This window comes from Apis cerana, linkage group LG5, assembly GCF_029169275.1.
Source record: "Apis cerana isolate GH-2021 linkage group LG5, AcerK_1.0, whole genome shotgun sequence".
NCBI classification, from domain to species: Eukaryota; Metazoa; Arthropoda; class Insecta; order Hymenoptera; family Apidae; genus Apis; species Apis cerana.
In genome coordinates, this window is record NC_083856.1 from 13,241,497 (window position 1) to 13,265,000 (window position 23,504).

The 23,504-nt window shown below is 38.0% G+C and overlaps 5 protein-coding genes across 21 annotated transcripts in view; 2 read left to right on the forward strand and 3 right to left on the reverse strand.

Annotated features, from left to right (window-relative positions):
• Window positions 1–1,366: 1,366 nt before the first annotated feature.
• LOC107998367 (protein immune deficiency) lies at window positions 1,367–3,883 on the reverse strand. Of its 5 annotated transcripts, none has more exons than XM_017057615.3 (5): window positions 3,776–3,883; window positions 3,041–3,191; window positions 2,116–2,497; window positions 1,720–2,031; window positions 1,367–1,630 (listed from the first exon to the last, which is right to left on the reverse strand). In XM_017057615.3, exons 3-5 carry the CDS (start codon window positions 2,438–2,440, stop codon window positions 1,593–1,595), a joined length of 675 nt encoding a protein of 224 aa, XP_016913104.2. In that variant the 5' UTR covers window positions 2,441–2,497; window positions 3,041–3,191; window positions 3,776–3,883; the 3' UTR covers window positions 1,367–1,592. The 5 variants fall into 5 exon arrangements, with proteins under 5 accessions (XP_016913104.2, XP_061931535.1, XP_016913095.2 ...); XM_062075551.1 differs by having other exon boundaries at window positions 1,715–2,031; XM_017057606.3 differs by having other exon boundaries at window positions 1,715–2,031; window positions 3,780–3,866.
• A 133-nt stretch (window positions 3,884–4,016) lies between these two features.
• Window positions 4,017–5,375, forward strand: LOC107998334 (uncharacterized). The gene is made up of 4 exons (XM_017057543.3): window positions 4,017–4,158; window positions 4,234–4,629; window positions 4,754–4,938; window positions 5,019–5,375. The coding sequence occupies exons 1-4, from the start codon at window positions 4,027–4,029 to the stop codon at window positions 5,311–5,313; spliced, it is 1,008 nt and encodes a 335-aa protein (XP_016913032.3). The 5' UTR covers window positions 4,017–4,026; the 3' UTR covers window positions 5,314–5,375.
• On the forward strand, window positions 5,066–14,296 carry LOC133665620 (protein C1orf43 homolog). Of its 3 annotated transcripts, XM_062075556.1 has the most exons (6): window positions 5,066–5,636; window positions 5,948–6,104; window positions 6,184–6,403; window positions 6,522–6,796; window positions 11,809–12,088; window positions 12,369–14,296. In XM_062075556.1, exons 1-4 carry the CDS (start codon window positions 5,478–5,480, stop codon window positions 6,712–6,714), a joined length of 729 nt encoding a protein of 242 aa, XP_061931540.1. In that variant the 5' UTR covers window positions 5,066–5,477; the 3' UTR covers window positions 6,715–6,796; window positions 11,809–12,088; window positions 12,369–14,296. The 3 variants fall into 3 exon arrangements, with proteins under 3 accessions (XP_061931540.1, XP_061931538.1, XP_061931539.1); XM_062075554.1 differs by having other exon boundaries at window positions 6,885–14,296; XM_062075555.1 differs by having other exon boundaries at window positions 11,809–14,296.
• On the reverse strand, window positions 6,436–11,278 carry LOC107998298 (focadhesin). 2 transcript variants are annotated; one of them, XR_003697878.2, is made up of 9 exons: window positions 11,137–11,278; window positions 10,992–11,060; window positions 10,761–10,915; window positions 10,478–10,675; window positions 9,897–10,345; window positions 7,624–9,811; window positions 7,224–7,539; window positions 6,635–7,098; window positions 6,436–6,577 (listed from the first exon to the last, which is right to left on the reverse strand). XR_003697878.2 is itself a non-coding variant. In XM_017057497.3 (8 exons), exons 1-8 carry the CDS (start codon window positions 11,188–11,190, stop codon window positions 6,946–6,948), a joined length of 3,582 nt encoding a protein of 1,193 aa, XP_016912986.2. In that variant the 5' UTR covers window positions 11,191–11,278; the 3' UTR covers window positions 6,436–6,945. The 2 variants fall into 2 exon arrangements, 1 of the variants encoding a protein (XP_016912986.2); XM_017057497.3 differs by having other exon boundaries at window positions 6,436–7,098.
• Window positions 13,851–23,504, reverse strand: part of LOC107998324 (zinc finger protein 608) — a 31,642-nt gene continuing 21,988 nt past the window's right edge. For all 10 annotated transcript variants that reach the window (XM_062075526.1, XM_062075523.1, XM_062075519.1 and 7 more), the window contains 4 exons: window positions 23,129–23,504; window positions 20,612–20,735; window positions 17,237–20,536; window positions 13,851–15,605 (listed from right to left, as the gene is read on the reverse strand). The exon at window positions 23,129–23,504 is cut by the window's right edge and continues 3,914 nt beyond it. In XM_062075526.1, the coding sequence (XP_061931510.1) occupies window positions 15,535–15,605; window positions 17,237–20,536; window positions 20,612–20,735; window positions 23,129–23,504 (3,871 nt within the window). In that variant the 3' untranslated portion in view covers window positions 13,851–15,534. The remainder of the gene's footprint in view (window positions 15,606–17,236; window positions 20,537–20,611; window positions 20,736–23,128) is intronic.

Below are 23,504 nucleotides of genomic sequence, written 5' to 3' on the forward strand. Positions count from 1 at the left end.
AAAATATATTAGATATTCTAAATGAATTATATGGGACATATATATATTATTTTATATAATATATATTCTATATGTATTCTTATTTTATATAATATGTATATTATTTTTATAATATATATATACATAAATAAGATATATATATATTTATGGTAAAACATTCTATGAAAATATTAAATATTTCGATTTCCTATTTATTATTTTCTATCTCATCTTATTTTATCACTTTATATATGTTCCAATTTTATATTTCAGTTGATGATGTATCTCATATTTCGTTTCATTCTCATTATATATAACATGTATATTTTTTCTATATTTATTTATCATTTCTATACTTATTTGTTATTATTGTTTCAAATTTTTTTAAATCGTTCTTTTAACAATTTTCTTATTCTAAAAATATTTATCTTTTGCATATTTATCTTATAAATTGCTGAAGAATTCAGTCATATATCGGATATCTCGTATAAATTTACATATGAAATTTAATATTAAAAATATATAATATTTAATATTTAATATTTAATATTAAAAAATGTTTTGAATAAAAATTAAATAATTTAAAAAAACTATTTTCTGACATTATTCATTTTTAGATAGATACATGTATAAAAGAATGAACAATTTTTTAAATAAATAAATAATACAAAATAACAAAAATAAAACAATACATTTTTTAATGAATGAATTAATATTCCCGTATTCTTTATAAAAAACTATTATACTATGAAAAATAAAAAAATTTTAATTTAAGAGATAATTTAATGTAATTAAATATTTTTTAAATTAATGTTAAAAATTTTGTTAAAGATTTTTTGTTAAAAATATTTCAATATTTTTTTATAAAAAAATAATACATTTAATGTATCAAAAACAGTTCTTTAAAAAAAAATTTGATTTTCATACGACATTTATTGCTTCTATCTACATAAATATTATTGTGCTTTTTTTTGTAAATATTCAGCTTTTATCTGATAAATATTTTATTACGAAAAGAATATTGATCAATATTGATCGATAATATCAAATAATATATATATATATATCTTGTATACAATATTTAAATATTTAGAAATAACAAATATGAATAAGATAAGAATCGATAATGATTCAAATATGAATGGTATAATGTATATTTGTATATCGATATTATCATATTAATCATCATATTAATGTATATCGATATCAATATTGATATTAATATCAATTATTATTATATTATATTATATATATTATTATATTATTAATTATATTTTATTTATTAAAATAAATAAATCGCAAGTAAAAATTTTTTATTAATTTTTTATGATTTCATATCTTATGAATATATTTTATTTTTTTCTTCTAATTATTGGAGATTAAAATATTTATATATAATTAATAAGATTAATTTTTATTTATAAATATAACAATTATTTAAACATAATTGAAACATAAATCATTAAAAAATCTAATACATATATACATATATATCACATATTAAGAAAGATTATATCAAATTTTTGCGAACGGATACCAATTGTTCCGCACAATCGTATTCTTTGCATGTCCATAATATATTTATCAATTTACCGATTTCTGCATCTTTTGTATTAACTTGTTTCCAATCGAGCAATATTTGATAGATTACCTAAAAATGTGGCCATTAATATGACAATTTTTAATGATAAATATGAGCATTAAACAAAAATATGAGCATTATAATCAAGTTTACTTCACTTATGCCCCTGTATTTATAATTTTCTTCAAATTGTTCAATTTGACTATCCAAATATAATAATTTTCTAGCGACATCTTTCCAACCATATCCAATATAAGTCTTAATAATAAATATATCATCTAAAGTAATTTCATCACTGCAAGTACATAAACGTTTTACTTCTATTGGCATTTGGCGGGTTTTCGATCTTACGTCTTCCTCAACCTTATTCTTAGAAAATTGATTAATATTACAAATATAACTGGTTCTTGAACCAATTTTCACATCACTCGAATTAATTATATTATAATTTATGACGTGTGATCCCTTTGCTATAAAATAAAAAAACAATCACTTCAATACGAATAAATTTGACAGATTCTATTTTTTTTTTTCAATAAAAGATTAACACTTACAAGATTTATGTTGCTTTGGTTTTTTTTTCGTTTTAATATTCGGCCTTCCATGTTCTTTTGAATCATGTGCAGAACTTTTTGTATCATTCAAATATTGTTCTTTAGTAGGACAATTAACACTTGGGATAGGTATTGCATCGCTCTTTTCGGATGTTATATTATTTCGTGTAAATTGTGATTCTGTAGTAGCATTGGATTTCTTTGTTTCATCGTTTATTGATTCTAAATTGTGTGTATATCCTTTAATCGGTATTCGCGGCGGATCAGGTTTTGCATCGGTCGTTAACATGTGAAAACGACGTGATAAACTTGAAAGTATTGACATTTTCTTTAAAATTTATATATCACTTAAAGAAAATATCTTTCTATGTTATCTCTTTTTCTAAAAAGTATTATATGAATGTTAAATTTTTTGATAAAACGACTTTCTACTAAAAAAAAATATATATATATTTTCCAATAGATAAAATATACTTTTAAAAAATAAGCATTAAATGAATTAATTGGATGTAACAATATTTTAATTGCTTCACTATACGCTCGATTTTATTAACTATATATATTTCAATTTTTTATACTATATTAATATAAAAAAACAATTCGGTAAAAAACTCATATTTTTCTATATTAATTTATATATCACTTATATATCAACGATATAAATTTACGTCAGCGGCAACTATCAGCAAAAACAGCATTTTCTTTATTTATCTTTATAATATAAAACCTTAATTTTCTTCTTTTGAATATATATATTCTAATTACAAGTTAATTATGCGATATATTTTATTACTACAATTGGTAAGATACAAAAACGTATAAAAATAATTATCATATTATTATATATATACATAATCAATTACAAAAGAAAGAAAAATAGAAAGATAATAAACAGAAAAAAATTCTAATGATTAAAAATACTAACCATATGACTTCCATGACCTCAAGATGATCTGGGTTTTCCAGAAATAAAACCGGTTCTATATATTTAATATATATATAATCTTCAAGTAACAATAAACAATACTTAGAAGCTGAATAGGTAAATAATTACCTATTATTTTTGTCTATCATTTCTTGATAAATTGATTGATTTAGATATTTAATTTAAATTAATAATAATTATTTAATATTTATATATAATAATTATTAATAATATAATAATTATATAATAATTATTTAATAATTTAAATTAATATTAATTTGCCTTCATGAATCATTTCAAAAATATCACATTCCAAATAAAATTATCTTTCCTTCGAATAATATTTACTATATATCAATTTCTAGAAAACATAAAAGCGCAACAGGTTTTAAAAATTATACTTGATGTTAGTTTTCTTTTTTTTAATTATTTATTATATATATTCAAATGATATAGGATATTTTTCGAATACTTGCATGTTAAAATATTTATTTTATATAAACATTTTTTAAAACAAAATTAATGTAGTGTTATAATGTAGTGTGAAAAAAGACTTACAATCTTTTTAACTCTAATCTATCTTTTCCTTATTTTTGAATATTATATATTCATTTTTATATATAATAACATTTGTTAGAAACAAAAATTTATCAATGCATATAATTATTATATTATATATAATTAATATTTCGCGTTAATATTTTGATTATAGTCACTCAATAAAAATCTGCCTACCTACTTAAGTAATAAGTAAGTACTACATGCTTATGAAAGAAACGAATGCGTTATTAAAATATGACACATAACCACAGATGAAATATAGAACAGACTAACAGACCTATTATCTTATGAGATTTTATGTTCTATGTTTTAAAAAACCAATCATACAAAAAAAATCAATGATTTTGGTATGCCCTCTATGATTTAAAGCGCTAAATTTAAGAACCAACTACAAGAAATTGATAAAACAGTAAAAATAATAAAATATGAATGGGGAAAATTTTTTAAAAAATTATGTACTATCTCGAGATTCTACGGAAAAACTTAAAATAATTAAAGAAAAATTAAAAGAAGATGTAAATCAGGCTGATCCTTGGTGGCAAATTGTAAATAGAAAGGTTAGTATTACTATAACATTAATATTATCATTAATATTTTTATTATAATAATGAAATTTGCGATATTTGGTTCAGAAAGCAGAAATAACATATATGAATGAAGAAGAAACCTTGAATGAGAGTAATGAAAATTGTAGTGATATTATAACTGAGACATCAGATCAACTTTTATCCACGCAATTTTATTTTACACAATTTGACAAATCCTTTCAAAATACTAAACAAGAACATGTAAAAAATTTTGATATAACAGAATATCTTTTGGAAGGATTAGAGTGTCCTAATGGAAAGTTGGATTTAAATCAATTAGAAAATTTAACAGATATAGAATTTATAGAAATAATTTGTAATTTAGAAAAAAAATTAAGTTCATTGGGTATATATAATTTATGTTATACTATGAATAATATGACATTGGAACAACGTATGAAATATGCAGAAATACTTCATACTCATTTATTATTACCAAAGGTGATATTTATATTAATTATAAATATAAAATATAATTAATAATAATTAATAATAATATATGAAGAATTAATTATATAAAATATTCTATAAATGTAATTAATAATATTTTTTAATATTTTTATAGATTATTTCTTTAAAAGAACCTACAAGATCACTTGTGTCTGTTTTAATAGAGTGTACTAAAAAATTTCCAGATGATATTCAGAAATTAATTTTTATTCCTCTCTTAAATATTGATTTAATAGATACAACAATTATTATTGCTATAATAAATGCTTTCGAATTTGAAAGGTATATTGTTCTTATAACGTAAGTATTATTATATTCTATTATTAATTAAGTAAATTTTAAAAATATCTGAAATTTTAACAATTTAGTGATTTTTACAGGGAGTATTTAATGAATGTGAAAGAATTAAAATCATGGCATATTTCTTTTTTACAAATTTTAATTTCTGCCAAAATAGATATTTCCATGAATAACAAACTTATACAATTATTACATGAAAAAGCAGGTGATTTTAGCAAAGATAAAAATTTTGGAAAGTTTGTATTATCATTTATAAAATCAAATATTAAATTTTCTAATGAACAAATACATTTACTATGGGAAATAGGAAATATTAATCAAACATTATTTAAAAAACCTATACAAAATATATTAAAATCTATGTTATCTTTGTAAATATTATAAACAGTATATTATGAAAAATTATATATGATAAATTTTATTTTTTTATTATAAAATATATTTTTTTCTTTGATATTGTAATTAAAAATAGAAAAAACGAGATTTTACGCGTGCGCGTAATAGATTTGAAACTCAATGGAAATACAAATGGTGTAAACATGACTGAAGAACTCTCTGGTGTCACAATAGTGATATTTATTGCGGCCGGAGTTTTAACAATATTATTATTATTCATATTTGCAAAACGACAAATAATGAGATTCGCGTTACGATCACGTCGTGGTCCTCATATTCCTATTGGACATGATGCAAGGAAGGTATGAAGAATCGAAAAGGTTAAGTTACTTATTTCTAATTACATATTTTTCGTTATACTTACCAATATAATGACATTCAAAATTAATAATATTTATATATAAAAGTTATTTTAGAAAAAATAGTTTTTATTTTAATACAAAATATTATGGCATTCACTTATGTGGCATTTATTTATAATTATTTGTAATAGGTAAATATTATTTATACTATGTAATGTATTCACATACATGTATTAAAAATTGTAAATAATTATACATGTATGTATATATATATATATATATGAAAATATAGTATATCTTTAATTGTTTAGTCATTGAAAAAAGAAATTGAAAGACGGATAGAAGTAATACCAAAAATTCAATATGAACCACAACTTATTAGTGATCCAAGACTTATTTTAACTCCTCGAGGGCATGTTCCACCACATTATTATAGATTAAAAGCAGTGGATGATGTTAAAACTTTAGGTAATTATATTACTATAAATTTTTTATGACAAATAAAACTTTTAAATATAGATTAATTTCCAATATACCATTCTTGTAGAAGCTGAAATTACCAAATATGATAATTGTTTAAGGAGGCATCCATCTGAGAATTTACGAGCATACTTACTTGCCACATTAGCAACTCCATTAAATGGAAGTGGACAAAGATTAATTCATCAATTCTGTGATTTATATGAACATGCACGACACGATCCAACTGAATTTGGAGACGAGGAATATCAAGTATATACCCGTTTATTTCTTAAGTTAATGGATGCGTAAGTATAATTTTTTTAAATTATAAAAAGAATTTACAATTAGAGCATTTATTGCAACTTATTATGATAGAATACAAAATTGTTGAAAAATAAAAAATTGTTCTTAATGTTTTTATAGGGCCCGTTTGTTAAAATCGTATCCGAGCAGTAGAAAATCTAGTCCAAGTCGTACACCTATAAAAAAAAATGTTGAGACGAAAAGAAATATATTAGAACCTAAAATGAAATTACCCGAAGATCAAACATTGACTGGTTCACGACCAAATACATTAACAGTAATGATGTTGGATAATAATGAAACATCTGTTTAGCATTATGAAAATCGTCACATACAACATATGTGACGAATAGTTGTTTCATAATTGCTAATTTCTACACTATACGAAATTGCAAGTAAGTAAAATACATATTTAATTTTTATTATAATAATATTCCAGAAATATGTTTTTCCTTTTAATTTCGTATCATCTTAAATTTGCAGTTGTTACAAACAGATTTTTTGCAATAGAAGTTGTTTCAGTCTAATATGTACCAGATTACGATTAAATATCGATCTCTGTTTTAATCGATAAATATTTAGTCCATACATCTTTATAATAGGAATTATGTCTTAAACAAATTAATGCTCGATGAAATGTGGATTTATACGAACTAGAAATATTACTCATTCTCATGTAATTTAACCATTCCATCATCTGAAAGGTATAATATTATTAAAAAATTTTTAATTCTTATATCGTTATTAGATAAAAAATTGTTCAATTGCTAAATTATTATTCGGTCGTAATTATACAATAATATACAAATAAATCGTAAATACCTGTGGAATTGCATGCTTCCAATCCTGTCTTTCAAAAATAATTGTTAGAGCTTGAGGAAATAATTTTATTTTAATGTTTTGCGATTTAATTAATAAATCTTCTTTCATTAACATGGAATCTATGCCAGATAAACTAATAATAGATATAAATAAAATATCACAATAGAATTGTATTTTATCAAAATGATTCTGCTGTGATTCCATAAAAAATCCTTGAACTTGCGTCATAAGATCAAGAATCCAATTTAAACTGGATCTTTCAAATTGCATATTGATCAACACATTTCGTATAATTTTTAAGAAATATGTTTGCACACTTTAATAAGAATATTAAGATATATTTTTATTTGCATTTTTAATATATTAAAATTATGATAGATCTTTCGATCAGAAATCTTACCTAATTGTAGAAGCAATAGTTTCATCGATGATTTCATTCAACCATGTTAAAGAAGCTTCGGAACTATGTTTCTTTAAAACCAATTCAGCTCTGATCGCGATTGCATTTTTCAATTTGCCTGGTATCGTTTCCCACCATACTTTAGGAGATGTCATTCTTTCTAAATGTTTCATTGGTAATTCCAATGCTGCTGCGAAATAAGAATAAAACTGATCGCACGTTAAATCTATTTTGTCCAAAAGTTCCTCTAATATCGTAGAAAGTAATGTAGAATTGGCATGACATACTTCTGGATTTTTTAACGTTTGAGCATACGAATACATGATAGAATGGAACAATTCTATCGAATTTTTATTACCGACATCCATTTTTTCAATTACATATTTCAACGTTATTTCTAAAAACGGCTTAATGATATTTGGTTGTACAGCTTGGCACAAATCTTCGAGATTCGAATATAACACAGAGTGTTCATTGTTTTTCCAATTAAAATCCATATCGTTTATTGTTTTATACATCGATAGATAATTCTCTATAAAAGATTTAGCAGATAAAGATATCGTTGCATGATGACACGCGATGGAAAGAGTATATTGTTTTGTTTCGTTCGATAGATCAAGCGTGTTCTTTAGAAAATTCCAATTAATATTGGGCAATGGTTTCGGATATTTGTGAGCAAATATCCGTAAACATTCCGTAATAATACGATGATTATTTGAATCAGTTTTATTAGATTTCCTCAAATATTCGCCAATCGCTCTGATTACGCTTTTTTCTGGCAAATACTTGAAGTTTTGCGGTTCCCCTTGGGGCCAAGCGTAAATGCCAGATCGAAAACTATTCACTTCTTCCGTCACAAAAGATATTAAAAGATTCCCAGCTGTCGATAAAGCAGTTTTATTTATGTTTTGAAGCATTTGTATCCAACAAATACCAGGTATATAAGGAAGTATATCTTCTGGTTTTTTAACCGCGTCGATTGGAGTTTTCGCATATGCTGCCGGTAATACGAGATTGCATCTAAATTCCAGCGGTAATGTTTTCAAAGATAATTGCTCCAAACGATACGAAGCTAGGGCTTTAAGTGCAGAGTTGATTACTTTTATATCATTAGATGTTGTGTACGTCCACAATTTCGATACGATATTATTGATCAATCGATCGTATTCTTCAAGGCCCTGCGAGGGTGTATAAAATGCAGCGTCGGCAAATAATTCACATAGGCTTTCCAAAACGATAGGGCGCTTCTCTTTTTCCATTTTCGGAGCTAATACTCTCCACGTTGAACAAATGTCTATTACGGATGCCTTGCAAAGTATAGAAATACAACCAAGTGCGAGTGCACTCGCAGTTCCACCATTCATGTTCGTCGAACGATTTAATATTTGCGACAACAATGGTACCAAATTTTCGCCGTGTTCGGGATAATTTTCACAAATATATTTCATAGCTCTAGCGCAAGTTGCATCTGAATACCAAGAATAGTCGTTTTTCATCAATTGTATTATCGCGGCAGAAACGAATCTATAACATCTTGGTTCTCTTTTCAATGTTTTAAGGTATAATTCGATTATAAAATATTTCAATTGTTTGTCACCGTTCAACAACATGTTCAATGTATGATTTATAATTGGAACATTTTCTTTTGTACTTACAAGCTCAGGTATAACCACTAGTAAACATTTTGTTTCTGTACTGCTTTTACATTTGGTTAATTTGTGCAGTATCAAGGAAAGCACGTGCGAGCCAAAACTGTTTGTTTCTCTGGTGACATCAACGAGTATGTTACAACATAATTCGACTATTAAAGATTCGTTTGATTGTAAAAGAAGACCAGATATCAATAATTTACATTTGTCTTTTAAATAAATAGGTACGCGTGACATATTTTTTAACCAGGATAAAATATCACCCGAATTCCAAATATTCGAACAATGCATCACCAGTTCTGAATAGAATTGAATATATGAATCGGAATGACTAAATACTGTAAAAAGTTTGTTTGAAAATATCGTCTCTGCGTTACAGGTTAAATTCGTTTTTGTGAATACTTTGTTCGCTAAATCCTTCGCTAAATCTAATGCCTCGGAACATAACACGGATGGATATGCCATCCATTTTATCACAGATGCCTTCAAAGAGCTAAAAAATATATCAACATAAGACATTTTCTTTGTTATCATCATACCTGTAATGTAATATGTTGTACGATAAGTGTTTAGAGAAATCGTTCAAAAATATTATAATTTTTTTCTATTTTTAGAGATACTTACATATTTGCAAAGCATTGTACAAATAAATAGCCGGACATAAAGTGATTACTTCCGCCATTAATATCAACATAAGATTTCCAATATAGTCATCACAATAGTCTATGATACTTAATATAATATCGAAATTCGATCTTGGATCAGAATCTTGTTTTAATAATTGTATGATCAAAGATGCGATCATTGGCAATAAAGCTGTACAATATTCTTTATTCTTCTCTGATAAAGCTTTCTCTGCAAGTTCTAAAATTCTATAATTTGTATTTACACAAGAATGACTTTCTGTCGTGCACAACCAAAGTAAAACTTCTGTCTGTACATTCGTATCGTGTTTCGATCTAATTAACAATTGCCAAACTTGTTGCATGCAACAATCCATCGAATCCAACAAAGGATTGCATAAAATATATAAAAATACAGGGCGTAGCATTTTTATACTATTTTCTTTAATTCTGGAAATTTTATATACATTTATAAACATACGTGCGCATATTTTAAATATAAAAGTATGCAGAACAATATATATATATATATATATGCAAATACTTATTTGAAAACAGTTATACATACATCTCTATACATACCTATAATCTTGATGATTTACAATAAATGTTATTTGACTTAATACAGTCTGCCAACTACGTTTATCTCGAATTAAAATGCTTATAAACGGATGCTGTGGCGTGTGTAAAGTAAATGGATATATAATTTTATTTTTTGAATCGCGTTTTAAATCCAGTGTCAATAAATGACTTATTGTTGTAGTAGCAACCATATAATTTCTATAATATATAATTACGCATATTTTGTACAATGTCAAAAAAAAAGATATAAGAAATATTATAGATTTGAAATTAATTTTTATACTTTATGGAGGAGATGCTCGAGGTAAAAGTTGATAATGCCTCGTTAATATCCCATAATCCATTTTCGACCAAAGCAATCAAAGCTTGACAAGCTGATATGCTAAGCGTGACATTTGTACTGTCTCGTTTCGATAGTAATAATTTAAATTCAGCTATCTGTTTAATTAACGAATTTTATGGAATAATTAAATTAATAGAACTTGAAGATAAAAATGAATATTACTTAGATTACCTTTGAGATATGATCCGTTTCTCGATCACATTTTTTTTTCTTTATGGATTCGAAGAGTTTAGATGTTGCCTGTAGAAAAATATATTGGAACAGCGATATGAATAAAAAAGATAAATAATTGTACGAAAAGAAAGAAATAACTCACGTGTGATATTAAAACAGGATTCGTAGATTCTAATTTATATTCTATTTCATTCATCTTGTAAAGTTAATGTGCTTTAAAAAAATTCTTTTACGTATTAATTTCATATATTTTTGTTCTTAAAGGAAATGTGCGATAAAATTTATGTTTCATTATGCTAAAAATATTATTGCTACTTCCACAGTGACAATACTATTAATAAATATTAGATATAATAAAAGTTGTTGCGAGCATATGAGTAGGTTATAAAACATAACCTTGTATCGTTAAAACATATTTTGTAATAATATATATTATGTTAACATATATTATTCGTAATTTACAGTCATTTATAATATGAAAATAAGAATAATTTATTTATATTATTTATGTACGAAGAACATATGTCTTAATAGAAAGAAATTTTAAAAGAGCACGATTACATCTCTCACGGTTAAGAATGATAATGTGGAAAGAATAAATACATATCGTGTCGTTGCGAACACATACTTTCAATGCTATTTTTCATAGGGGTTCTCAAATAGAATTAAATATGATATTTTTTTAACTGTTTGTACAACTATGCACGAAATTGTAAAAATATTAATAATAATAAGAAATTATTATTACAATAATATATATATGAATAATAGATTATAATGGATTTATGATGTATTATTTAAATATTCGGAATAGGAAAGAAGAAAAAAAGAAGGAGAAAGATAATATTAATTAATCGACAAGAGAGAAATTTGAAAAGGCGTGAAATTGTCAAAGGAGAATATACCGATCGAGGGATACTGTATAATAGTAAGATTTCCAATATATTTATTCGTATGGACAAGTTGGAGCATAGTGCACAATATAATTAATATATGTATAGTAGTCTGAGGAAGGGGTCAGATTACATTCTGGAGTTTGAACACAATATCTTACAATTTAACGACAAGATGCCTGCATTTCTGTATTTGCTTCTGTACGTATTGTTACTCGTATATTTATATATTCAGTATGTGTATAATATATAAAGCGTAACGACTCACTATTTTTATCATTCTAAAAAAATGGAGACGAGAATACGGGTCCTTGTTTATTACATTACGTTAATATTTCAGTCCGTCTTATGTCGTCATTTAATTTATTCGTTTGAGAATTTTTTGCAATGGATTATGCAACATTGTGGCAAATAGTACTCGCTAGAATAATATCCTTAGGAGATTGTCTCCAATTGCTAATTACATTTGTATCTCATATAGGTTGCGAGGAAGTAACAAGTTCAACATCGATATTATGTCGAACGAACCGATTTTAACGTGAGAGATCAAAATGATAATAAAACGTAAAAAAAAAGGCGCTACTTGAAAAACATAAAGAGGGTAAAAATCTGGATTTAAAACTTAATCGTTCGTTATAATACGTGGTAAATTTATTGCCACTGAATAAGATTTTCACCAGTACGATTCGAATGGATAACGCAAAGGATATTGTGTTATGCGAAAAAATTTGCGATACCCGAATGTATATAATATTTGACGATTGGAGACAGCTCCCTTTTTCCGCATGATTAGCAATTAACAATCTATATTAAATTTTTGTTTAAAAGCAAATACACTTTACAGCCTATACAATCCATACAATCCATTGTTTTTCATCCCTTTTGTTCACTTATTTTTTTTTTTTTTTTGTTTTTATTCACTTTTTTCATTTAATTTCTCTCGTTTAATATCTTCTACTCGAATTTAAGTTTGTGGAGAGCGCAGGGCAGGTCCAGGTACTTAGGCTATCTGTATATTTTCATAAAAATTCGTCAAGATCTTCGATTTCTTCTTATCGCGATTCGCGTGTCGCTCCTCCGATTTTTTTCTTTTTACGTTTTATAAAAATCACAGCACAGCACCAGCATTTTTTTTTTTTTTTTTTACTTTAAAGCCCGCCCGATTCTCCTTCGAACACGTCTCATTAAAACTGAGACGATTGCCCGCGCGTTTCTCCGCCGTTCTCTCCCTTTTCCTCCCTTCCTCTCCCACTCACTCATTCTTGCTTAATTCTTTCTCTCCCTCTCTCTCTCTCTCTCTTCCCCCTCCCATCCCTCTTTCGCTCATTTTACTTAAACAGATAGATATCGCCGTTATTACGTCCGAATTAAAAAACACGCCTTGTTCTCTGTTCTTTTATTTGGCATTTGCAACACTACGTACGGCACGATAAAACTATTTTCGGATTCTTGGCAACGTGTTTTACCAATCGTTCATATTATAATACAACGCTTTTATCTTTTTTTTTTTCTTTTTTTTTTTTACCGACGATACAATAATAAAATAATAGAACCAATAATTATTGATGAATAATCGTAATAAAAGGTACAATGATAATCGTCACTGAACTAACTTTAGATAGCCATCAGGATGATACTATGGGCGCGTATGTATCACTGTGGCGCATATGTATGTGTATACGTATATATATCTAATAACTTTCTCCCTTCCTCGTCAATTAGTCTTATCCATCTTGATCATCGCTCTCGCTCTCTCTCTCTCTCTCTCATCCCTTCACATATACACTTATATCCACGCAAATACATGTACACTTGCACATTCTCTCTTCCTCTCTCGCTCGCTTCCGCTCGGTTGTAATCGCGCAACGCTAACTACAATTAATCTTAGTAAACAAATAGCATTCTAGTGTACTCAATGTACAATCACTTATCGTCACGTTATCGTTATTTAGAATTATCGTGATTTTTCGTTTTTTGTTTTTTTTTTTTTTTTTTTTTTTACGCTTACACTCCTCTATCCGACACGTATCTTTCTTTTGTTTTTTTTTATTTATTTGACATCGTAACCGACGTTCACAATGCATATTAATCGGTAGGGAGCAGGGTGTAATCAAATCGTGTCTAAAAAACGTGCCGTTCGCGAGCCACGTAATTTCGCTAGAAAAATGTCGAGTCTGTGATTTAGCAATCTTCTTCTTTTTTTTACAATAAAATACAACGATCTATAATTTCATTGTTATAGACAAAATTCGCGATTGAATATTCGTACATACGCGTTATACACAACAAGTTACTGAAAATATGCGACGCAACAGTCGCGTATAATCACGCGCAGGAATTTTCGAATTTTCTTTCATTCTCGCTTTCATTCGCATCTCTACTCGTTACTAAATGTAAGTGCAATAAAAATGTTGCCCGAGCATGAGTCGAGGCGTACATTCTCTCCCTTTCTCTCTTTCTCACGAATCGGAGAAAAATCGGGCAATTGATATTAACAGCTTCTTTCTCGTCCTTTCGACGTATAGGATATATCAGTAATAATTTTAAGGCCGTTCTCGGCCCAGTCAGTCTAACGCAACGCGATATCATCGCACGCATGCTTCCCTCGCGTCTGTTTCCTTCTCTCCCACTCTCTTTCACTCCTCATACATCCTCTCTTTCCCTCCTTTTCTTTCCCCCAACCCCAATTTTGCCGCGCCTTCCAATCCAACCATCGCGAGCCGTTTCTTCCACGTAACAGTAATAGCTAATTGCTCTCGATTCCGTGCAAAGGATGTTTCTTTCAAATTTCCTGCCCTCCGTTACACGTTCCTCGCTCGAATACGTTTATTCCAGTTGCATCTGCGTTATCGTCATCTTCTTCGGGTCGAGACGGGTGGTGGAAATATTAGCGAGAAAACGATAGACACGTCGGGATGATCCGTACGAAAGTTTCGAAAAGGTTTCGTCTTTCGTTTCGAATGGAAGAACGAAGACACGTGACAAGGAATTTGTTTCGAGTTTTATTTCATTCTGACCCGGAAAGATTGTGCGTGATGGAACGATTCGACGCAAGAAATAAAGTAAAAACAAGGTCGCACGCGTTAGAAAAAGTAGCGGTTCGGTGAATCGATCTGCTTGCTTGTGAAATTCGACACGATCCTTTCCTCGCGGCGTATACAAAAAGCGTACGTACGAAACGAAGTGAAACGGCGATTCGGAAGGCGTGCACGGCTCTTGTCACGTAGAAAGAAGACAAGGAGGAGTCAAGTATTGTTGATCTCGACGAAGACGTTCAGATGGTACACGTAACGATGACGATATAGGGATAGCAGGTCTGGTGGTATATAATATCGCTACGCTGTTCTTGTTGCTGTTGCTGCTGCTGCTGCTGCTGCTAATGGAAGCGAAACTCGCTGTTGTTGTCGTTGACGTGGTGGCAAGTCGGTACAGATGCGAGTATCCGGCCGCGCGAACGGACAAGAGGTGGCAGATTGAAGTTGGTATTGGACGAGACGATCCTAAGTTTGTCTGCCGGTGGCGGCAGAATGCGGATGTCCCGCGGCGGTCGCGGCGGTAACCGGCGGTGGATGATGAGACGTGTGATGAGTTTGTGCAGAGGTGGGTCCGGTTGTTCCGGCAGCAAGTACGGGACCGGGGGCCGCGGGTCACTTGGGCGGGAATGGCGAGATCACCGATGCGGCTACCGCGGCGGCCTGCTGACTCGCCAGCATCGCCGCTGCAACACATACACATATACCGTGTGCCGATTAATAATTGTTTCTCCATTCCAAAGAGAGAGAAAAAAAAAAAAGAAAGAGAGAGGAAAAAAAAATACGACCGATCGTACGCTCGCTCGATCGTACGAACGTCGTATCGTCGAACGGGTGAAAATATCGAGTCCACTCTCGCCGCCGCGGTTCGCGCGATTCGTTTAGACTCGCGTTCGTCCCAATCGTTATATTCCTTTTGGCGAGGCCCCGCCCACTACCCCCCCTCCTTCGCGTTGCTCGCGCACAGTGCAGTAGTCTACCGGTGTTCGCGCTACTCCACTGCCCAAGTATAGCGTGCGAGCGAGCGAACGAATAACGGAATGAGAGTGAGAGTGAGAGTTGGAATAAGAGAGGAAGGACGAGAGGGATAGAAGAACGAAACGAACGTTTTCTTTTCTCTACACGAATTTCGCGTCGCCTCGTTATCTCTCCAACTCTCGATTGTCGTTCTTCTCCTCCTTTTCTCGCCTCTTCTTCCCTCCTTCTTCTCATCTTTCTCCTGTTTCTTCTTCTTCGTCTTCTTCGTTCGTCAACAACGAACCGTATCGCATCGATATAAAATTCGAGGGAGAGGGGGAAGGTGGAAGCGAGGAAGAAGCGACTCGTAACGATAGCTTTGCGATTAGTTATTAGTTTCGATCATCGTGACGGATTATATAGACGCATCGATACAATCGATATCCCGAACGACGATTATCACAGTTAACTATGCGTTCGTAATTACATACCCTAAGTGTCTCGTGACAACTCCAATGATATCCCTTTTCTTTTATCCGTACGTGCCGTTGACGTACATTTAGAATTAGCAAGCACACGTCGCACCGAAACGTAGCGCGCCCTATTATCCCTGACCGTGGTTGTATATCTTCCCGTGAATCGTACGATGATCAATCTATTTTCCAATTATCTACCTACCGCACGTTTCGTAATAAAGTAACCAAGTAGCAGTGGTATCGATTCGCGAGGCTCGCGTTACACATGTAGTACATGCGTTATATATATGTAACTGTGTGTAGAGAGGAAGGAAACCCGGAACAGACGAAGGTAAACGACTCGAAAACGAATCGATCGATCACGACCTTACTTTCTTTCTTTCTTTCTTCTCCATCTTTTCGTCTGTTTCTCTCCCATCGATTTTCTTTCGTCTCGACGCACCAATATGGCGCGTTTATTATTATAGGATCGCGATCAGGTTTCGATCGATCGAGGGGAGCGTCGGTTGTGGTCGTCCGCGCGAAAAACCCAATCTTCGAACGGTGCGAACGGTGAGTTGAAATGAACGAATGGATGGATAGATAGACAGATAGGAAGACACGAGTCGAGACGCGCGTTCCAGGACGATCGGTTATCCAACGAAGAAGGGAAAGTGGGTCGGGATGAGGATAACGGTGATGATGGTTTGGATGACGATGGTCGACGACGACGACGACGACGACGACGACGATGACGACGATGACGACGACGACGACGACGATGGTAGCGGTGGTGGTGATGGCGGCGGCGGTGGCGGCGAAGACGACGGTGGCGACGGCGGCGGCGACAGTGGACGGTTCGATTCGAACCGGTACTTATTGTCAGGGTCTGACGAGAGGCTTACCTCCGTACGGGGCGGGATATTGTCCGGTCAATAAGGGATAACCTAGGCCAACATGAGTGTGATGATGCGTGTGCACGTGTCGTTGGGGCGGGGGTGATCTGTTATCCTTGGTCAAGGTTCCGGTGGCGGCGTCGACGGGCGTCGGTTGCTGCTGTTGCGCTTGCTGCCCTCCCGATTGAACTTGCTGCTTCGCCTGGGATTGTTGACTCTGGGATTGGGGCGGGCCGGGTCCTGCCACGGAGCTGGGCGGCCCGCTCGGGGGGCGCGACGGGGTCGGGCCCGCGGACGACGGGCTGGCCGAGGCCGCGGACGTTTTCGGGGTGGGCGATTTGAGCGCACGCTCCTGAAGCTCGTGTATCTTGTGCGCCGAATAATACTGATTGGCATGGTGCTGGAGCAGGTCGAGAGCTTTGCCCGCAGGCGGTCTGCTCAGATCCTCGGGCGCGTGATACCTCGGCAATTGGTGTAGATACGGGTTACCGGAATAAGGGCCTGGGACCAACATAGGGCTGAGGCCGCGATACACCGGGTGGCCGGGATCGAACGGCAACGCGCCGTAGTGTTGGGGCTGCATGTAGCCCGGATGGATGTAGGCGTACTGCGAGGTGGGGGGCGGCGGTGGTCCCTGCGTTTCCATCGTCGGTTTCACGCCCTCCTGCTTGCTCTTCGCGTCCTCGTTCTTCCCCAAGTCTTGAAGCTTCTCCTGTTTCGGCTGATGCTTCGGACTCGGCGGCGGCGGCTTCGCCTGTTGGCTCTGCTTGCTCACCTCCTCCTTTCGCCTCTGATCGCCTGGGTACAGATAATACCTTCGATCGTCCTGCAGCGGGCCAGGAGGCGGAGGCGGAGGCGCTGATCTCTGACTCTGCCCGCTGTGATACACGTGGTACGGGCTCATCTGGCTCTTCATCTCTATGCTCTCCTTCAATATCTGATGATTCTCGTGCTGCTTCTCCTTCAAGCTAGCCTGTTGCTGCTGCGGCTGCTGCGACTGCGGCTCCTGCTTTATCTTCGCCTTCTGCTCGTGCATCTCTTGCTCCTGCTGCTGCTGCTGCTGTTGCTGCTGCTGCTGCTGCTGTTGCTGCTGCTGCTGCTGCTGTTGCGAGACGGGCTGCGGCGGTTGGTACGGGTAACCCGGCGGCATGTAACCCCCGTAACCCCCGTAGTAGTGGGGCTGTTGTTGCGGTTGGGGGACCGACTGGCTCAACTCCTTCTTCTCCTTCTCGGCAACCACGCTCTGCAGGCTGGCCAGCGTCGGCATCTGCGGTATGTTGAGCGGTTTCATCTCCTGCTTCGGCGCGACCAGGTCGCTCGGCTTCTGGTCGATCGGCTTGCTCTCGGCCACGCTCGGCACCAGGTACGGCGGCTGGCCGTAGTACGGGTACATGTTGAAGTGGGAGGGCAGGTGGGCGCTCGCCCCCACCTTCCCGTCCTTGTCCTGCTGGCCCTGCTTCGACTTGTCCGCGGCCTCCGCCTCGAGCACGGGCGCCGCGTCGTCCGAGATGTCCGAGTAGGCCGGGCTCTGCACGTCGTCCCGCGTCGCGTCCACGATCGGCGCCTCCAGCGGCGACGGGTGCGGGCTGCCGCCCGGCGACTTCCTCGACTTCTTCTTGTAGCCCTGCGCCTTGGACGCGGCGCGCGGATCCTTGCTCTTGTCCTGGTCGGGCATCAGGGCCGCGGTCGGCTTAACCTTGAACTGCGGCATTTTCGCGTGCAGCGACACGCTCTGATACGGTTGCAGGTGCGCCTGCACGCCTTGGCCGGGGTGGCCCGGCTGCGAGAGCCCGGCCGCCTGTTGAGATATCTGATTGGCCAGCCCCTGAAGGGCCGGGTGCTGGCTCGCGATGCTCTGCAACCCGGTCGCTTGCGACTGCTGCTGCTGCTGTTGCTGCTGCTGCTGTTGTTGCTGCTGCTGCTGCTGCTGCTGCTGCAACCCGCCAGTCTGTTGCACCACGTGCGCTTGAGACGGTTGGCCGATCTGCGCGGATAACGGATGCTGCACGGACAGTTGGTGGGCGGCCGCCAATTGTTGCTGCTGCTGTTGCTGCTGCTGTTGAATGGACGCTTGCTGCATTTGCTGGCCGGCTTGAAGCTGTTGCTGCGGTGGAGGAGGGGGTGGCGGGGCGACGGTCTGGCCGGTTTGCAACGCCTGCTGGCTCGCCTGGAGGATGGAACTTGGTTGCTGGTGGTGGGACGACAATTGGGACGGCTGAGGCGGTTGTGGAATATTCAACGGAGGCGGAATGTTGGCGGCGGCCGGATGCGGCGAGGATACGGAGGATCTCGGCGATTGGCTGGCCCGTGGCCCCGGGCTTTGAGGCGAGTTCGACGCGGTCAGTTGGTTCGACTGTTGCTGCGACTGCTGTTGCTGCTGCTGCTGCTGTTGTTGTTGCTGCTGCTGCTGCTGCTGTTGCTGCTGCTGCGACTGTTGTCTCGCGTTGGAGCTCGACATGGCGGCGGACGGGGGGGCGGGCAGATCGGAGTCCTGGCCGAATCTGAGCACGCCCGGTTTCACGATGCTGGCGCCGCCCCCGCCGCCCTTGGCGCCGCTGGTCTCCGCGGCGAGCACGGAAGCGGGTGGGTCCGCTATGCTCGGCGAGGTGACGCGCGGCGGCGGTGGCGGCGTCTCCGGGGGTAGGCCGGGCGGCGGGGGGCTCGCCGCGCGAAGCGGCGTCCCCTCGGGCTTGTCGGCCGGCGACTTGACGGGCGTGGCGGGGCTCGGGGCCTCGATGTTGCTCTCGTCGTTCTCCGACATGCTCGTGATCCCCTCCTTCGTGTCGTCGTCGTCCGCCGAGCCGTGTGCGTGGCTCTGGTGATACTTGAGCCCGTTGATGTGTTTGTACTTTTTGTTGCAGTTCGGCTCCGGGCACTCGAGCAGCACCGGGCTCGCGGGGGGCGAGCCGCTGGGGGGCGTGGGCGGCGGGGCCCTCCTCTTGTTCTTGTCCTCCTCCTCGGGGCCCCGCGACTTCCGCTTGGCCGCGGGGTCCGGGCGTGGGGGGACGAACGCGGCCGGGCTCGGGCTCGCGGCCGGGGAACCTTGGGCGCCCCTGCGGCCCTTCGCGCCGCCGTTCCGTAGCTTGCTGTGCACCGAGCTCCTCGTCTCCGTGAAGTTGCTCAGATCGTTGCCGGGGGTGGCGTTGGCCGCGGCTCTGCCGCGCTTCCCCCGCCCCTTGGGCGTCCTCGCGTCGAGGTCGCTGGTCGGCGAATCGCAGAACCTCGGCGGCGCCCAGTCGTGACGGGTGCAGTCGAGCAGCGTGCCCACGTATGTTTTTCCGCGCCATGTCACGTTCACCACCAGCACACCTGCGAATGCACGCGAGCCCAGATAACGCGGCGTGACAACGCGGCGGGCGCCGCGACGCGCGCTCACTCACTCACCTCCTTCGGTCTCGTGCCAAACGATCCCCTCCAGCGTGACCGAGGTCCCTGGCTCGCAAGGTCCCAGGCACTCCGGCTCGGTGATGGTCCCCACGCTGGTACCCACGCACACATCGGACATGTCCTGCAAATTCATCAAACGTGGCTGTGTATTGCGTGGCTCGGGCGAGAGAGAGAAAGGGACGAGTTTAGGAACGCGCGAGATCGGCCGCGAGATCGCTCGTTTCGAATCCCTTTCGCAACTGTCGCCACCTTGCGATCGCGCCGCCAACTCGGCTGTGAATCTCCGATACCCAGCCCGATCGATAATCCACGGCATGTAACGCTACTGCTACTCTCGCTACTCGCTACTGCTACCACTACAACTGAAACAACAACTACAAGTCCCCGACAAGTTACATTTTCGTTTCTCCGGTGTAATTTTATTCTGGGTGGAAGGAACGACGTATAAAAGCGCGCGACACTGACTTCGAAAAAGGAACACCTTCGCACGCGCCGTTGCGAATGCCGCAAATCCGCATTTCGACGGTGTTCCGTCTATATATTTGTTCCGTATTTGTATATTTATCGGTGACATTTTCACCGATCGTACAAGATCGAATCCTGTGAATCGAGTCCAACGACGACGACGGCGGCGACGACGACGACGACGACGACGACGACGACGACGACGACGACGACGACGACGACGACGACGACGACGACGACGACGACGACGACGACGACGACGACGACGACGGCGACGACGACGAGAGGAAAGAGAAAAAGAAAAGTGAGCGAGTAAATAAGGAATAAGGAAGAGGAGGAGGATGAGAAGGAGGATAGAAATGAATAGCTTTAAAAAACAAAAAAGAAAAAAGTAAAAGCGAATTGCCATATACGAGACTCGGTTGCACGTGCATGGATTGCTCTTAAGATGTAAGCACGTGTGCGCGAAGAACGATGCTGTTCCGAGATAACTTATCCTAGTTACGTTTTCACGCTCGATCGATAATCGCTTTCGTCCGATTTCCTTTCGACCTTACCAATTGATGCTAAACGATGAAGGAAATATTCGCGAATTCACAAGGCAAATTCCATCGATATATATTCGACAGATTCACACGGCGATTATATCCGAATATATTATTTTATCGACGGTGACCGCTCTTTCTCTCTCTCTCTCTCTCTCTCACTCTCTTCTCCCGCTTTCCGTCTCATCATGCAGTCATCACTCGTCTCTCCGTCTCTTCGATTATAATCGTAGTTAAAAATCATTCCAAGCCTCGATTAACGCGTATACTCTTCTCTTTTTTTTTCTTTTCTTTTATTTTTCTTTTTTCTTTTCCTCTCTTGCAACTCTCTTCGCAACTCTCCCTTCTTCTTCTCATCGTCGAGCGAGCCACAGCCGCGCCATATATTTTCACGTTCGAATCGATCGTTGATCGTTTCCAAGTGTCGGATGTAATTCGCTTTACACAAAAGATTCGATTCAAGCTGGTGGAAACAGATAAACTTTGGATCTAAGGTGGAACTTCGTATCGTTTCCTCGCTACTTATTATAACTAGTTTCGTCGTCCTGATGTCCCGGTTTTCCCCGATGACAACAGTGAGAGAAACAAGGCGAAACAATCTTTCTCATTCGTACGTTCAATTCACCCATCCCGAAACGAACTCTCGTCGAACGAACGACGTTTCGCTGATGGAGTAGCGGATCGGAGACATCCCAAAAACATCGATGCGTAAACAGTGATTCACAGCGTGGAGGTTTCTCCCGATTTTAAATGAAGCGTGATACACGATTCGACGATGGTTAATGATAAGCTTCGCCCCCGAAAACGAAAGAAATCGGGTCAATTCGAGAATGACGCAAGTTTGATCGATCGATCGATCGAACGAACGAACGAACGAACGATCGGAGAAGGGAAAAAACGAGACGACGTGGACAGAATCGGGAAAAGTAACGAACCGATCGCGTTGTTTTTCGTAGCTGTACTCGCGTTTCTCTCTCTCTCCCTCACTCTCTCTCCCTCTCTCTCTCTCTCTCTATCTCTCTACACGTATATTCGTTCACTCCCGGGGGTGGAGACCGCAGAGTATTGATTTCACGTACCGTTCGCGTACCCCCAGTCGTTTCCGTCCCCCGACCGAAATCATCTCCCCGATCGTCATCGAGTTCTTCGAGGGTCGAGATCGCTCGTTCGCCGCCTCTCCCCCTCCTCCGAGATTCGTCGTACAAGGAACAAGAAGAAGAAGAAGAAGAAAAAGAAACAAAGAAAGGACGAATAATTCGCAAAAAGGAACGTATGCACGTAAAACAGACGTGATGGACGATACGATTCGAGGACGAGAGAGAGAGACAGAGAGAGAGAGTGAGGCTGAGGCTGAGACAGAGACAGAAAGAGAGAGAGAGAGAGAAAGGCGGGAAGCGAACACGCGCGAAGGGGCGTGAGAGCGGAAAGCGGAGAGAGAGTGGGACGATGGACGAGCGCGCAGGCTCGCGCGGGAAAGCGTGCGCTCTCGTCGTCCCTCGATTACCTTTGGTTCGGAAGCGGAAGTCTTGAGTTTCTTCGGAGGTGGAGGACTGGCCGCGGTATCCATGGCGTCGTCGGGCGTCGTTGTGATCGGAGTACCGGGTACCGTGGCGAGCTTGGTCTGCTCCGGTTTGGCAGCCGGGCCAGCGGCGGTCGCGCTGGCCGGACTCGGGGGTGGACACGGTACCGCGGCGGAGCTGGACGACGGTGGACCGGGCCCCTGCGAGACCGAGAATCCCGTCCGCGAGCTCGGCGGCGGCCCTTGGTTTTGTTGCTGAGGAGCGGTCGCGGCCGCTGCCGGTCCCTGAGATTGCACCACCGCCCCAGCCCCGGATCCGGCTCCGACCCCGATACCGCCGCCACCTAACCCAGGCCCCGGC

Excerpts from the sequence above, each read along its gene's own strand:
- LOC107998298 (XM_017057497.3), bottom strand. The coding sequence starts at position 11,190 with ATGAATGAAATAGAATATAAATTAGAATCTACGAATCCTGTTTTAATA. Across the intron at positions 10,346-10,477 it reads GTAAATCATCAAGATTATAG|AATTAAAGAAAATAGTATAA; the intron begins GTATGTATAGAG and ends TAAAATTTCCAG. Across the intron at positions 9,812-9,896 it reads GTACAATGCTTTGCAAATAT|GTATGATGATAACAAAGAAA; the intron begins GTAAGTATCTCT and ends ATTACATTACAG.
- LOC107998334 (XM_017057543.3), top strand. The coding sequence starts at position 4,027 with ATGAATGGGGAAAATTTTTTAAAAAATTATGTACTATCTCGAGATTCT. Across the intron at positions 4,159-4,233 it reads GGCAAATTGTAAATAGAAAG|AAAGCAGAAATAACATATAT; the intron begins GTTAGTATTACT and ends TATTTGGTTCAG. Across the intron at positions 4,630-4,753 it reads CTCATTTATTATTACCAAAG|ATTATTTCTTTAAAAGAACC; the intron begins GTGATATTTATA and ends ATATTTTTATAG.
- LOC133665620 (XM_062075554.1), top strand. The coding sequence starts at position 5,478 with ATGACTGAAGAACTCTCTGGTGTCACAATAGTGATATTTATTGCGGCC. Across the intron at positions 5,637-5,947 it reads TTGGACATGATGCAAGGAAG|TCATTGAAAAAAGAAATTGA; the intron begins GTATGAAGAATC and ends TTAATTGTTTAG. Across the intron at positions 6,105-6,183 it reads GGATGATGTTAAAACTTTAG|AAGCTGAAATTACCAAATAT; the intron begins GTAATTATATTA and ends CCATTCTTGTAG.
- LOC107998367 (XM_062075551.1), bottom strand. The coding sequence starts at position 2,440 with ATGTCAATACTTTCAAGTTTATCACGTCGTTTTCACATGTTAACGACC. Across the intron at positions 2,032-2,115 it reads ACCAAAGCAACATAAATCTT|CAAAGGGATCACACGTCATA; the intron begins GTAAGTGTTAAT and ends TTTATTTTATAG. Across the intron at positions 1,631-1,714 it reads AATACAGGGGCATAAGTGAA|GTAATCTATCAAATATTGCT; the intron begins GTAAACTTGATT and ends CCACATTTTTAG.